The sequence below is a fragment of the Engraulis encrasicolus genome, chromosome 20, assembly GCF_034702125.1.
Source record: "Engraulis encrasicolus isolate BLACKSEA-1 chromosome 20, IST_EnEncr_1.0, whole genome shotgun sequence".
Classification (NCBI taxonomy): Eukaryota; Metazoa; Chordata; class Actinopteri; order Clupeiformes; family Engraulidae; genus Engraulis; species Engraulis encrasicolus.
The window spans coordinates 37,065,893-37,081,615 of NC_085876.1; the positions used below are offsets into that span (position 1 = coordinate 37,065,893).

The 15,723-nt window shown below is 43.2% G+C and overlaps 1 protein-coding gene across 1 annotated transcript in view; it reads right to left on the minus strand.

The window, feature by feature from the left end:
• Positions 1–1,675: 1,675 nt before the first annotated feature.
• The window catches only part of LOC134436024 (uncharacterized), a 36,379-nt gene continuing 22,331 nt past the window's right edge, over positions 1,676–15,723 (minus strand). Inside the window, exons 13-19 of the mRNA XM_063185052.1 lie at positions 11,778–12,015; positions 8,631–8,846; positions 8,129–8,176; positions 7,068–7,226; positions 4,414–4,525; positions 3,613–4,024; positions 1,676–1,696 (exon numbers count right to left, since the gene is read on the minus strand). Of these exons, the coding sequence (XP_063041122.1) occupies positions 1,676–1,696; positions 3,613–4,024; positions 4,414–4,525; positions 7,068–7,226; positions 8,129–8,176; positions 8,631–8,846; positions 11,778–12,015 (1,206 nt within the window). The remainder of the gene's footprint in view (positions 1,697–3,612; positions 4,025–4,413; positions 4,526–7,067; positions 7,227–8,128; positions 8,177–8,630; positions 8,847–11,777; positions 12,016–15,723) is intronic.

Consider the following 15,723-nt stretch of genomic DNA (forward strand, 5'->3'; position numbering starts at 1 on the left):
ACATGTGTTTCATGTTTTTTTTCATGTATGACGATGACGTCTCTAAAACAGTGGTTCTCAGTAGCCCCCCCCCCCCCCCCCCCCCCCCCTAGGTCTCCACAACACCACCTGGGTTGATGTAGAGCCCCCGTTGAGAAACCCTCTAAACTGTGTGATGCGTGCGTGCAAGAGAGGTCAGTCAGGGGAGAGATTCAAAGAATTGGACCTGAAACTCTTGGAATTGTACAATGGACATGGCATGACCCCTCCTGCCGTTGGACATGTTTTGATAGAGGTAGCTTAGCACTGCCAATAGCAGTATCACGGTCAGGTCCAAATGCTACCCTTTCTCCACTTAATCTCCCTCCGCAGTCAATCAACTCCAGCACAGCTGTGATTGCATAGGCTCCGCTCCCTTAACCCCCTCTCTTCCTCACTCTACATGCCTTGACTCCCACAGCCAACCCCCCCAGCCCTACACACACACACACGCATGCATGCATGCAGGCACGCATGATCACACGCACGCACGAACGCACGCACGCACGCACAAAGCAACCCCCCAGCCCTATACATGATCACACACACACACACACACACACACACACACACACACACACACACACACACACACACACACACACACAGACACAGACACAGACACAGACACACAGACACAGACACACACACATCAATCCCCCTACACACACACATACACACACACAGACACAAACACATGTACACACACACACGTACACACATGTACACACACGTACACATACATACACATATGCAGCAACCCCCCACTTCTTGGTCGAGGCTGAGAGATTACAAGTGTAATCTTCAGACCAGTACTCAAAAGCATCTGTCTCGGCCCTGTGGATTGGAATCAGTCAGTTCATATGATTGTTCTCAGAGTCTCTCTGTCTTTCTGTGTGCGTCTCCTTGTCTCTCGTTCCCTCTCTCTCTCTCACCCAGTATGTTGACAATTTTCTCTTGTAGGTGGAACAATAATAACAGTAAGATGTAAAGCAATACTGTGACTATTTTATCAAAATTGAGTTTAGACTGAAAATGGTCGTCACAACACCTCCTTTATCTTGTGGCAAAGCCTTATGGTCTGAGTGTGTCTGAGATATTGCCATGTCAAATGTGCAGTAACTACAATATCCAACCTAATACCAAGGCTTTGAATGCCTTTTTCTGTTTCAGCGCTGTCATAGTAGTTGCTGCACTTTGCCTTTGTAGGGCAGAATAAATCAGTCTCATAGACTAGAAATCACTAGAAATGCACAACTGAGCAGCATTAAAGCAATTTAATCTCTTAATTCTTTCACTTTATAAAATATTTCACATAGTATTTATAAGTAGAAAAACAGGTGACGAACAGGTGGCCATTTTTTGTTTGTCTTACTATTCGTACAACAGGCAGTTTTACAGTTTTCACTCATTAGGACCGGATAATTCCTGCCTAATGAAATTCTACTCAATTTCATATTTGTTACAAAATAATAACAGAACTCTGTCTTTTACATTGAAACAGCAAATTGAAATACAGATCAAACTGCATACAGCAGTTGTGTAGCAAAATGCATAGCAGTGGTGTAGCAAAACATTGGCAACAATGACATACTTCCTCCTTTCGAGCAATTCATCAGGATTTGACCCCATGTATCATTCAGTACAATCTACGGCGTCACAGCATCAGGATATCCATCTGCGATGTTGGCACAATGTTATATATTAAATTTGTCTGAGTACCTTTGCAACTGTATCCTTCCTGCCACTTTGATCTGCTTTGATCTGCTATTCCAAAACTCTGATTTGCCCGACATAAAAAATACATAATAACAATCCAAACTTCAGTTGTTGTTACACAGAGCAGTTAAACCACAACAGAACAGGATTGAACTTTGAACTTTTGAACTTTGATTGAAAAAATGTTCTTCAAAATGTGCACCAATTTCAGCAATTACATCACCATGAGACGGCACACGAATGATATTACCAGGGCTTTGAACCGGTTCAAGGAACGAAAACGAAAACCGGGAACTTTTTTTATTTTACAGGGAACAGAAACAAAACCGGAAACGTTATTATTTTTTATGTTCTGGAACGGGAACACTTATTTAAAAATAATGGTAACCGGTTAATACCGGTTAATACCGTTCCTCAAACTAAAAAAAACAGTTATTATTTTCCTGCACACGTTACCATGATGGCTGAGGTTCACGTCCTGTGTGACATCAGACATTCTCTGACTGAATGGAGAGAGAGATGGGGATTACAAAGTCTCCACTCCACATAAGAGAAACCACTGTCATAGAAAAGGGCAGAGTTTCCATTGCATCATTGTAAGACATTACAGAGAAGAGCATGTAAAGCGCACCGAGAATGTTCGGCGTTATTGGGCATCCATGGCCGCTTCAAATATGCACACTCACAATGTCCATCATGTCCCGTGACCCAAGTCAGCGTGGAGCGTGCATTTTCATCATTGAGGTTTATTCTCCGCTTCTCCGCTTAGATCGTCCCTGAATGACAAAATTCTGGAGGATATTCTTTTCATCCGCTTGAATAAACGGTTTGGAATGTAGGCTGACTCATTTGCACTTCCGTCTTTCTTGGATAATTAACGTCAGTTAGGCCTATGGGGAGTAATCAGCTGACAGGAACGAAATTAACCGTTCCGGGAACAATATTTTTTTGTTCTAACCGGTTCGGGAACGTCAATTTATTGGTGGATCCCATAACCGAAAATGTTATAATTCCGTTTCTGTTCGGAACGGAACGTTTGGAAAAAAATAACGGTTCAAAGCCCTGGATATTACCCTCAATTTGTTTGTCGTGATTAACCACAAATTTGTAAGGATATTGAATTTGGTTGTGTGTTTCACAACAATATGATAATCTCAAACAATAAAACTACCATGAGCGGGTACCATAGTCAGAAATACACACTGGAGTATTGCACTGGAGTTCTTCTTTTCAGGCCTCCTTCACAGGAACTTCAACAAGAACTGTCCAATTCCAAACCATATCAAATTTGTTTGGAAGGCAGATACCTGTAGCCACAGGTCGAACACAATTCTTTTTCTTCAACTGTTTGGAGCTTATTGTGAAGTCTTCAGACCTTGGAAACTGTCTCATAACAACTCCAGGATTGGGAGGCAGACATACGACCAAGTGAGGCAAAAGATGGGCAATCTCGGTGCATCTTTTTGAGGTATATTGGGAGGTAGGTTTGCTATAAATGTTCCATGCCGAACTGTGCAAGATGGCATCTGCAACACCTGCACATTCAGTCTTTGTTTTATCAAAAACATACACTGCATCCTGTATATAGATATTTTATAACATCAGAGTGTCTTTCTTGACACTCAACAATATAATCAGTTCCTCTTTTCTGTTATGTTTCTTTTTTTCCTCCTCTGCTATTTTCAATGCTTTCCCTTCCTCTTCTGGAGAGTGTTTACTTTTCTTTCCTTTTCCTTCCTTTTCTTTTCTTTTTTTTTCTTTCCTTCTCTTCAACGTCTTTCAACAGAGATCATCCTCCCTCTCTCCTTCCTCTATCTCCATCATGTCCTCCTCCATCATCTCCTCCTCCATCATCTCCTCCTCCTCCTCCATGACCTCCTCCATCTCGTCCATCTCCCTCTCGCAGTCCTCACAGCCCTCCATCCCGCACCCCCCCACCAGCACCATCCCTCCATGGGGGTGTTGCACCATGTGGTGCTGATGCTGGTGGTGGTGGTGCTGGTGTCCCCCGTGATGATGCCCCATCACCAGGGCGTGAGGATGGGGCCACATGTTCTCCATCAGGGTGCTCTGCTGGGCCTGCTGCAGCAATTGGTGCACCGAGTAGATGCTACCTCCTGCTTCCTGCCCCGTGATGACATCGTCGTAGGAAGGGGCCTGGCTGGCGGCGCGGGCCTCCTCCAGGCGGATGCGCTGGCGGTGTTTGATCTCGATCAGCGTCTTGGTGTAGGAGTTGAGCGTAAAGACGGCTGCCGCCATGCAACAGCTGAAGGAGAGCCAGGCCATGCTGTACGAGGAAGAGGGAGGGAGGGAGAGGGAGAGATATTATTTGGAATATCATGATTGAAAGAGAAATCACATTCATAACATGTATTCATCCAGTGGCTCATTAAAAGAGGACACATACCAACAAACAGACGTGTAGAGGAACAGTGCATAAAGTACAAGGGAAATACACAGAAAAACAAGCAGTGTAAGTACAGAATTACGTGGAGTTGAAAAGTAGTCCATTAATGTTGTATAACAGAACTAGTCCGTTAATGTTGTATAACAGAAACTAATAAAATACTTCTGTACTTCCTCTGTGTTCCTTCCTGCCGAAATGGACACCTGCAGCCCTGCCCCTAAGCCCCTAAAGAAAAAAATAATGTATGTACAGTAGATGTGGACACCTACGCAAATGACCAGCCGTAGTCCCACTCCTGGGGCCGCCAGTCTTTGGGGCCCATGTTCACGATCATCTGGAAGACGGTGGTGTACATCATATGGGCTATCATGCCCACCATGCCTGAGCGAGAGAGAGAGCGAGAGAGAGAGAGAGAGAGAGAGAGAGAGAGAGAGAGAGAGAGAGAGAGAGAGAGAGTAAAACAGACTAAGGCCAAATTCACACCAACATTCTCTGCTATAAAAAGTTAGGAAGGCAAATAAACAGAGTATTCCTTCCACACCAAACTTTGAAAAAAGAACACAAGCATATTTTTTCGGCGCGGTAACGAGCGCTCTGTAAATCGTGTCCCATTGAAAACTGTGGAACAGTCACGTAAGGTCAACTACGTGTCCTGCTTGATGTTGAGTGATCAGTGCGGTCAGTGAGTTAAGTGTGGTCAGTGTCCCATTGAAATGAATGGCATAAACACATTTGCAAGCAGGCAGACCTAAACACATTGCTTGAGACATTGTAAACACACGCGGCTTTTCCCATTTCCACCCAGTGAACGGTGTGTGTGAGAGAGGGGCCTAATGGGCAGAGCGAGAGAAAGACAGACATAGCCCACCACTAATCTCCTCGCAATAAGTACTAATGCTTTGTCATAAATATCCAACTAAAAGCCACAATGGACAGATATAAAGGGGGTTACAAAAACATGGATGAAGGGTTGAGTAAGAGATATGGACAGAGTCGTGAGAACCATGACATAATATTCGAAAGGGTAGATATCTGTAGATATCTTCTAAACAAAAAGTAGGATTAAAGAAATGCGTGTGTGTGTGTGTGAGAGAGAGAAAGGAGATGTGTGTGTGTGTGTGTGTGTGTGTGTGTGTGTGTGTGTGTGTGTGTGTGTGTGTGTGTGTGTGTGTGTGTGTGTGTGTGTGTGTGTGTGTGTGTGTGTGTGTGTGTGTGTTTTAGTGGATGCAATAATTAATTCTACATATAGGTTTTATGTAAATCATGCACAGAGAGGACTTAAAATAGGCCTACGGTATACATTGTGAGCGAATGTCACCCTGTATATGCTAGGTGACCTGAGGTCAAGCTGAATGTTTACGTGTGTGTTTACTGACTGAAAAACAGCAGTCTCTGGGTGAATATGGCCAAGGCCATTAGTCAGGGTACCATTATCAGATGGGCCATGTTTCGAAAAATTACAATAACCATATCACTGTTAGTCTGTAGCCACATTAAAGGAGAAAAAGGTTGTTGTTTTTTTTCAGGAGTAAAACACATCACTCTACACACCAATATCGTTTTTTTTTTCCTGCATTTGATGCACTTACGAATATATTGTTTCACACGGTATCCATGCAACGATAGCCGTGGGGGCAGCTGAATGCAGGCAATAAATGAGGTGTTCCCAATTTTAAGACGGTGCTACAGTTGTAGCAATTTCAATTGAAGCCATGCTGCCGTCTCACCTCCTACTAACTTGTCCGCAATAATTGTTGCAACAACAGCAGGAGGTGGCGATAGTGACGTCATCGGTCAGGGTCAGGATTTATTCTGAATGGGAGATATGTTCACTCATTCAGCTAGCTGACTTGTGTTAACTCTGTTAAAGATTTGCTTTTGTTTGTAAGATTTGGATTTTGCTAAAATGGCGTTTCACCAAAGTGTCCTGGAAATGTGTGCTGTCAAAAATGTAAACAAGCAACTACAAGGTCCAAATGGCTGTCTTTTCTCTTATGGTTCATGGTTATTCCACCAGAAATGGATATCACAGTAGAGTGTGTAGGTTACATATCTGTTATGTCACCAGGTCAGTGAGTGGAGATGCATTTAGCTTTGCTATAAGAGAAGTTGGATTTGATGTTACACAAGGTCGGTGGCTGCTTTAAGTACATCAACTGAATGTGTTTGAATACGGATTAATTAATGTGTTTGTCAGCTGTATGTAGAGTAGAGGGTTTGATCAATGTGTGCTAGATTAACAGTGCTGATGGGACGCAAGCTATGCAATGGGTTAGGTCTAACCCCCTTTTTCATTTTCATCTCAACATAAAAAGGCATGCTATTTCAAATAAAATGGTGGGTATTTAAAATGGTGGATGTTGGAGATCCATACAAATCTACAACATATGGGTCTAAGGAGTGTTTATGAGAATCAAAACATAGTAGAATGTAAAACGTTAGGGTAACTATCGACTGACCAGCAGGTGACCATTTTCATGGTATGGAAAGGGGAGACCGATAACTCCATCCAGCCAATCAGAAAAGTACATTTTCAGGTTATACTCTACGTAGGTTTTGTAAACGGGTCAATGACGTTTTAATAGTAGCACAAGGTGGTGCGACAGCTGTTAATGCCTACTGTTTGGATTAAATGGGATTTCTGGTGGATCGTCTAAGAAGCATATTCATTGCAGTACATTATTTACCAATTACTAATGAATTTATGGACAATAGTTGTGGTTGTACCACCTGACGTCTGAGCCAAAAAAAAATCGTCACTGGCTACGTTTACATGATGCTTTTAATTCAGAATTAATCATTTAGAAGGAAATAGTTCTGCCAAGTTCACTTTGATCTTTAATTTTATTCCGAATTGTGAAGTGTTTACGTGAGTTAAAGTGAGTTGTCTCGCGTAAAAACGTAGCAATTTACCGAGACACACCTGAGAGTACGGTGCACATGGCGGCGTAGGCGTTGATCTTGAGGGCGTACATCTCTTTACTGATGCACAGGCAGCACACCTCCATCCACATCAGCAGGAAGCCCATGGCCAACAGGCCGATGTAGGTAAACTCAGAGATCATGGAGAGCCACAGCACGCCTGAGAAAGAGAGTGAGCAGAGGATTCATGAAGAAACAGCAGGCAGGGGCAGAGATATAGGGGGTGGGGGGCAAGCAGGGCATTTGATCCTGGGCCCAGGGACCTCCTGTATTGGTGGTGTGGGGTCCCTATTGTGACCATGGCAAGTCGTATAGAGGGCCCTATAAGTGTCTTGCCCTGGGGCCATATGTGCAATTGTTCCGCCTCTGGATACAGGCAGGCAGTATCTTGTCACCAGGCAAGACAGGCAGACACTTGGGGACCCCAAGCTCCTAGATAGTGAATAACAGCCCACACTTTACTATGGTAGTGGCGATTTTGGTTCAAATGTTCATTCTTTTGAATATTTGCATGGGGCCCCAGCGGACCTTAGAGTCACCTCTGGATACAGGGAGCCTAGAGTTACAGATACAGAGATGCTCATTGGGACATTTCTAGCTATCTGGACACTTCTCAAAGAATGGATTTTATATATGTCATGATACTGTTTTTTTCTTTAAAGTAATGTCCCTGTGCACAACCACTGTCCAGGTGCTGGTGATGTGCAGTAAGAGTAATCCAAGTGAATGAAGGATGAATCACCGCACACTGGTATTCTTTGTTGGTAGTGCAAAGTGTTCAGCTGTTGCTTCATCAGGTTCAGTGATTCATCCTTCCTTTACACTGTTTTTTCTTTGTTTATTATTTTCCATTTCATTGTTTTCTTTTTGCCCACAAGAAAACACTGTATATTCACATGCAGCTACAGATACCGATACAGATACAGCTGCAGAGATGAAAAGTAAGAGAAAAAAAAGAGGGGCATTTTGTAAATCCTGTAATAAAAGCTTTAAAACCTCACATCAGGGTTAGGTAAGGATGACTTTCATGGAATATGTTTACTACATAAACCAATGTCTGACCTTGCGTCTCTCCGGGAGCCAGCTCAATGAAACTACGACAGACTTCCCCTGGGAATAGAAACATAAACAAAAGCAACTTATTAATCACACATGACATGCGCTCCATTTTTCTTTGGCGAAGCCTGCTGAACAACACATACACACGCACACGCACACACACACACACACACACACACACACACACACACACACACACACACACACATACACACGCACACACACACACACACACGCTCACATGCATGCTCACGTGCACTGCATGCACACACACACGCAGGCACGCAGGCACACACAAACACACCACCAAACATGTTCACATGCACCATACGAATACACACACACACACACACACACATACTCATACTCACACACAAGCATGCACACACACACACACACACACACACACACACACACACACACACACACACACACACACACACACACACACACACACACACACACACACACACACACACACACACACACACACACACACACACACACACAGAGTCAGTATAACTACCTTGATTGTGTTTCTCGCAGGAGAGCCAGAAGCCAGTGTGGAAGTATCGCATCATGTATTTGTCCTCCCCCGTCTCCCAGATGTAGTGGACGGCGTTGGCCAGCTTCTTGGCCCTGATGCGGGCCTCCTCCTCTTTCTGCCTGGGGGACAGCGTCACGTTGCTCCCCGGCTTGCGCGGGTCACCCGTGGGGCCCTCTGTGGCGAGGCGAGAGATGGGAGGGGAGGGTGCATAAATATTCATTGTTTTTTGTTTATATTTGTTTTTTCGCATTCGATTTTTTAGCTGCCCTTTATTACAAATGTGAATTTCTTTGCTTTTTTAAAGATTTTTTTGGTCTTTTTCGACTTCATTTGATAGGACAGTGTGAGAGGTGGACAAGATGCGAATTGGGAGAGAGACTGGGAGGGGTCGGCAAAGGACCCGGGCCCGAATCGAACCTGGGTCAGCCACATGGCAGGCGGTGCACAGATGTGAATTTCAACACCTATGGAAGGTAGTCACGTAAGGCAGTGTTTCCCAACCTTTTTTTGTCTTGTGTACCCCCTAGGCCTTTTTGTCATACCATGAGTACCCCCTCACCATGCTATGTATCCCAATGTGACTATGCTCCATACATTTAAGTACCCCCTGTAGTGTGCTCGCGTATCCCTAGTGGTACACGTACCACTGACCTAAGGAACGCTCTACAGAGGCAAAATGGGAGAACACAAAAGTGCTCAGAGGCTTCATCTCGAGGGATTCTGAGCCTTTTAGGGCCCATGCATTGAGGCCTGCACAGATGGTTCCAAGCCCTATTGTTTTGCATGGAGCATTAGGGCCCGAGCACCTCAGGTGGGAAGCCTATATGCTTGGTTTTATTATTGGGGGAAATCGGAAGACACACAAATGCTTGTATTCTTGAAAGTCAATATCAAGGGATATTTAATACTGACAAGTGTGTTTTGGAAATGCAAATTTCAAAAATAGATACAATGTAGGAGTACACTGGGGTTGATTAAGAGGACAGTTCATAGATGAAATATTTTTTTAACATGCCAGTTGAAATCAAATTCTTCCCTGTATAAAAAGTCATTTTCTGCCAAGTTTGCACCTTTGAGTAGTATAACCAGTCCAGGATGAGTTAGAATCACAAACAATTAACAGTTTTTCAATTGCATGCCTTTTCATTTTTCGTGTTGTTTTATCCGTTAACTGAATAGTTTAAAGGCCCTGGTGCATATCTCAATACTCTGATGTGTAAAACTCGTACAAATCCACCACAAATGGAATTAACCAGCACGAATGTGTGATTACATCACAAATGAGGTTTGATATTTTTTACATAACCCCTGATTGTGTCTGTGTGATTCATTAAGAGACAGTGGTCATTCAGTGCTTCTCCCTCAATACCTAAAGTCCTGACCTTTTCACCTTAATGCTGATGAACGATAGGGGGATGACCAGGAGCAGGACTTATGCATAATATTATTATATTTGGTTTCATATTCCTGAAGAACAAAAGTCCCCTGTGTAATCTTGCATGTCATCCAGATTGGGGCTTTGCATGTATTCAAAAAAAGACCTATGAACATATGGAACACTCTCTGTAATAATCTACAGGCCTTTTTCCCACACTAGGGTGTGCCTATTCTCCTTACAAATCAGCAGGCAGACTGACTAAGACTGGGCAGTGATGCAAAAAAAAACCCTATACGTATATTCACTTCAGATAATCTCCAGCCGTGTTCAGAAAGAATGTCGGGAATGTTGTATTGCAAGAAGAATATGGGATTAAGACAAGAAATAAATACACTAATGCCTATGGGATGGGTAATCGGATCGGGGAATAATATACAATGCCACGTGTAATCTGGGCTGGCTGGCGGTATTAGTGATCTATGTGTGGCGCTTGCTATTTGCGTAACCTATATTATATACCTTGTCTGTGCAGTGGCACTGTAGACCTATAGGTCATAGGCCATGTGCTTTTCTTTCAGTGAATGAATAGATTGATGAATATGCATGGCTTACTTACGACATGCGTACTACCAGGAATGACAAAAGTGATACACCAGCGCTATGTGTGCTCTACAAGGAATCACTATGTGTTAACAACACAACTGATATACCATCAATGTATATTACCGCAGATGTCTGGATGTAAACACATGTAAACACTTAAAGGATCAGTTCGGCCAATTTCAATATGCTGTTGTATTGCTCACGCTATACGCTTGACTTGTCAGTACCCCGTGATGCTGCATTTTTTGGCTCAGCCCTTTCTGAGATATTCTAATGGGGGCAGCGTTTGTTTACATTTTTTAAAAATCTTAACATTGGCCAACTCAAAAGATTTTCCCAATCGCTGTTTGCTAGTTGTCTGCGGATGTTGCATAACCTTTTGGATGTTTTTGGGAATACATTTTTTTTTAAAAATTGGAAATGTAAACAAACAGCAGCCCCCATTACAATGACCAGGATCTCAGAAAAGGCTGAAGAAAAAAAACCTCAGCTACTGATAAGTCCAGGGTAGTGTGAGCATTACAACTGCATGTTGAAATTGGCTGGAGTTATCCTTTAATAAACACTATTTTTTTTACTTGTTGCCTTATGGCTGTGCATTATGCTTTTGCCTTGCTTGGTGGTTAGTGTAAAACACAGAGTGAGGATGGAGGATAATAAAATAATATATATAGTTTCACTACAAAGACACTGAAGCCCAGGACAAATACATTAAAATGATTTATAACCACTAATGCTAATGTTGGTGGTACGCAGCTGCCAACTCTCCCATCTTCCTGGCTCCAGCGTAATTTAAAAGGATCAACATATTTACACCAACACTGCATTAGCCCAGATTACTACACTCAAAACTTGATATGTGGTGTACTACAAAGTGTACTTTGTTTATTAAGTACCTACTCGTGAAAAGTATATTATTTGAGACCTTGAAGCTTTGAAATCCTATTTTCAGTGTTGAAAATTAAAATAAAATGACTATGAAGGAAGAAGAAGAAGAAAAAGAAGAAGAAGAACAAGAAGAAGAAGAAGAAGCAGAAGAAGAAAAAAAACAAGTACAAGAACAAGAACAAGAAAAAAAACAAGAACAACAACAACAACAACAACAACAACAAGACTCTTCCTACCAGTGGTGTATGGCTGGCTGTTGTTCTGGCCACAGTTCTTCATCTTGACAGGAGAGAAGCATGGTGGCTTGACCACCTTGTGGGTCCCCTCGCACCAGTAGGACGTGGCGAAGGCCAGCACGGACAGGGCCAGCGCCAGGGACGTCAGCGAGAGGGACAGCAGTGAGCGGGAACGCCGGGACATTTGCTCCAACATGGTGGAACCCCAGGAAGTAAGGACAGTGTTATCGGAGAATGACTGAATAGATTTAGAAGCTAACAATGGTGACAATGTTAGAAGATGATGCATAGACTACATACACTATGGCCTACAGTTGATGTGGTGTGGATGTGGAGGTAATGTGCCGATGTCTAAAACGTGGATTACACGTGTAAAGACTTACACAATGTTTGCCCTCCTTAGGTACAAGCTTGTCACTGAGGCAAAACTCTTTTGTGGTACAGTTATGTACCTACCAAAGTGTTTATTTTATTTTCATATGAACAATATAAGATTACTGAGGAGCTGGCATGTACTTGTCCCTGACAGTAGGCCTGAGAGTATAATAGGATACCCTGTACGTACCTTAATTTCTCTGAGGGTATATCAAATGTGTCAGTGGACTATGAGGTGATAAAACTGTGCTAAAAAAGTCCCAAAAAGGACATGCATGTCTTCTTTTGATTATGTGGATGTTGATATGTGTGTCCCTATGAGCATTTGGGACTATTGTGATGAATATGGTAGACTATCTCGACTAAATAAAGCTTATTTACAATCTAATACTGTATTTAGAGTATTTACAGTCTAATACTGTATTTCATAATAAAGGGCAAATCGTTATCATCCCTTTGTTGGTGGTGATGTATGGTATGGTACGTGGGCATGGTGAGAGTGAGCGAGGGAAGGAAGGGCCAGTTGCAAGTGGATGGATAACGCTTCTGTGCACAAAGACTGTGATGCGAGGAGAGAATGAATTCTACTACAGCAACGGAGGAGCGAGAAAGAAGAAGATGGTGGGAGGGATTGAAGAGAAAGGATGATGCTACGCGTTGCGTCCAAGGGTTGAGGGTCAGCGGTCAGCAACACAGTGGGAGGATTTAGAAGAAAGGATTTAACCAGTGATGGGTTGGCAACTTATGGCTTGAGAGACAGATGGGATGGATGGATGGATGGATGGATGGATGGATGGATGGATGGATGGATGGATGGATGGATGGATGGATGGATGGGGGTTGAGGACCTCCTGTGGAAGGCTGGGGTTCCGCTCTGCCGATCTCAGCCAAGTGTGAACCGTCAGCGCACCATCCAGTCCATCAACCAATCCATCAACAATAATGTTGATACTTTGGCCAAAGACGTTTTAGCAAACAGTCCATTCATTGGGTAGGCGGCATTTGGGTGTCAAAGAGTTTCACCTCCGTATGCTGGTCCACGCTTGATGATGATGATGATGATGTCAGGCAACTGTTGTCCTGTCACCACACCATGGTATCCACCAACCAATCAATTGATTCAATCCATCGATTGTAATATCTATTATATTTTGCCCAAAGAGTCCTGTCTGTCTAGTCATTGAGTGGACAGCATTCTGGGGTACCCACTCTGATGATGATCTCAGACAACATATTTTTCTGTCACCACGTCATGAAATCAAACAATCCGTTGATCAATCAGTAATCAAGAATAATATTGATAGTCATCAAAAAAAATTTAAAAGCTGTCCAGTCATTGGGTAAGCAGGATTTGGAGATGATGTTAAAAAAAAAAAAAAATTCACCTCCTTATGCTGGGAAGTGGTGCCAGGAGGAAGTGATGTGGGACAGGAAGCATAGTGATGAACAGGACAAAAGGTTGAAAAGAGAAGGGCATACAACTGAGAGTAAGAGGAAAGAAAGTGGACCAAGTTCATCCCATCATCCCTCACACTACCTTCCCCCCCTTGAGGACCAGCCCAGACACAATGCTCCAGATTCACTTTGGGTTTCCTAAAGAGTAAAACTCCCCATCTGTGCTGTGCGTGGGTTATGCAATGCAATGCAATGCAACAGACCTCCTAAAATGTCATTTCGCGCTTTTCTTCCCCCCTGACATTCCACCTTCTTTTGTTCTTAGCGGGTCTTGGTCTGATTAAAAACAGTTTAGAGAGAAGAGCATGATTACTATCCGGCGTCGACAGTCAGTGCAGTCTACCTCTCATTTTCGTCGTAATCCTTAAAGAAAGGGGTTAATCTCTTCAAGATAGGTGTGCCTCTTTAATCTTCTGGGCTCTTGCATCTTTTTGCCGCATAATTGTTTTCCTAGAGGAGACGAGATGTACCATTAAGAGCATTATCATTTAATCTATGGGGACAACATAGTATTCTCAACAGGACAAACAGTCGAATGAGATATATCATGTTTTATGTCTTTGTTTTTAAAAGTGAAGCACATTGATTTTCTTATTTGTATGAAGTGTGCTACTCAAATAAACTTGCCTTGCGACAACTTTCACAAAGCACTAGCCCTGAACAGCTGGCAAAAGCAGCAATGCACAGACATAAAGTGTGTTTTGTTGGTGTTTGTTTATTTTGCTTCATCATTTATTATAATGTATGGACTGAGAACATCATACAGTATAGTGTCAAAAGGGCTTCATCTGGATGCCATTCATGATTAAATCATATGGTTGTCCTTAGGAACTATTCTAAGCATTTACCATGACAGCCCAAATGCCTGTCAGTCATGTATTTGGGGGATGGAGCTGAATCAAACTGCCATTCTTCAACATGGTCAGACACTTCAGTTACGTACTGTTTATCTGACTTGTTTGATCTGTTTGCAAAAAGAAAACAAGTAGGCTACCTCCAACTTCTAATGTAGTTAAACATGTCTCAAAAGAAAAAAAAAATATATATTGTTTTAAAAGTGGAAACTTACATCTAGAAGTTAGCCGGTCGCCTTCTTCTTCTCCCTCTTCTCCTCCTCCTCTTCTTTCTTCCTCTTCTCGCTGCAGACGCTCTGACGAGACCCACTGAGATTCAGCTTAATCCACACTCATCCATCTGTTCTCCCACTCTTTCCATTTCTATTCTCTCTCTAACTCCCGCACATACGTCCTCTCTGTCCCATAGCCATATAGTCTTCCTCCAATCCTGTCACAGCCTTTGTGGGCCGGAGACCCACGACCTCTCCCCCCTTGGTACGATGCGGCTTAATTAAAGAGAGAGAGAGACAGCAGGCAGGATATAGCCCCGTGCCACAGTCCTACACATCAGGACACAGTGTGACGACTGTGTGTGTGTGTGTGTGTGTGTGTGTGTGTGTGTGTGTGTGTGTGTGTGTGTGTGTGTGTGTGTGTGTGTGTGTGCGTGTGTGTGTGTGAGTGTGGTGTCGACCCCTCCTTTGCTTTAAGAGCAGCACCAGCATCAGGTTCGTCCTGGGCTGGGCTGTTCTGGGATCAGTCCAATCGTGTCCATGGCAACTCTCTGGGAGGGCCAGAACAAAGGGTCCATCCCTGCCCTGAGAACATCTGTTCACAGCTGGCCCGTGGAACAGAACTCTCCATTCATTCATTCCACCCATCCATCCATCCATCCATCAACAATTCAGAGTGGTAGCTACTTTTTTATGTATTCTACTATATTAATTCACGTTGCAATTGAGTTTTATAATGCAGTACTTGAGTTGTGCCAATTGTCAAGATGATTTTCTATAAAAAAAAATCATTGCATGATTTCACCACAATGGTAACCCAAACATCTGCTTGTCTTTTTATGATTGACTCGGGTGCTATGAATTATTGTTTTCCATCTACTAGTATGAAAACCTTGACGCCGCTCACAGTGATATTGGCCATAGCGCCGCGATTGCAGCACCAAGGACAGATCCTGGCCCGCCATGCCATGTAGACGGATATGAAAGTTTCGCTACTCCAAATATTAAGCACCACGAGCATGGACAGCTCCCCACAAGTGTTGAAATGGT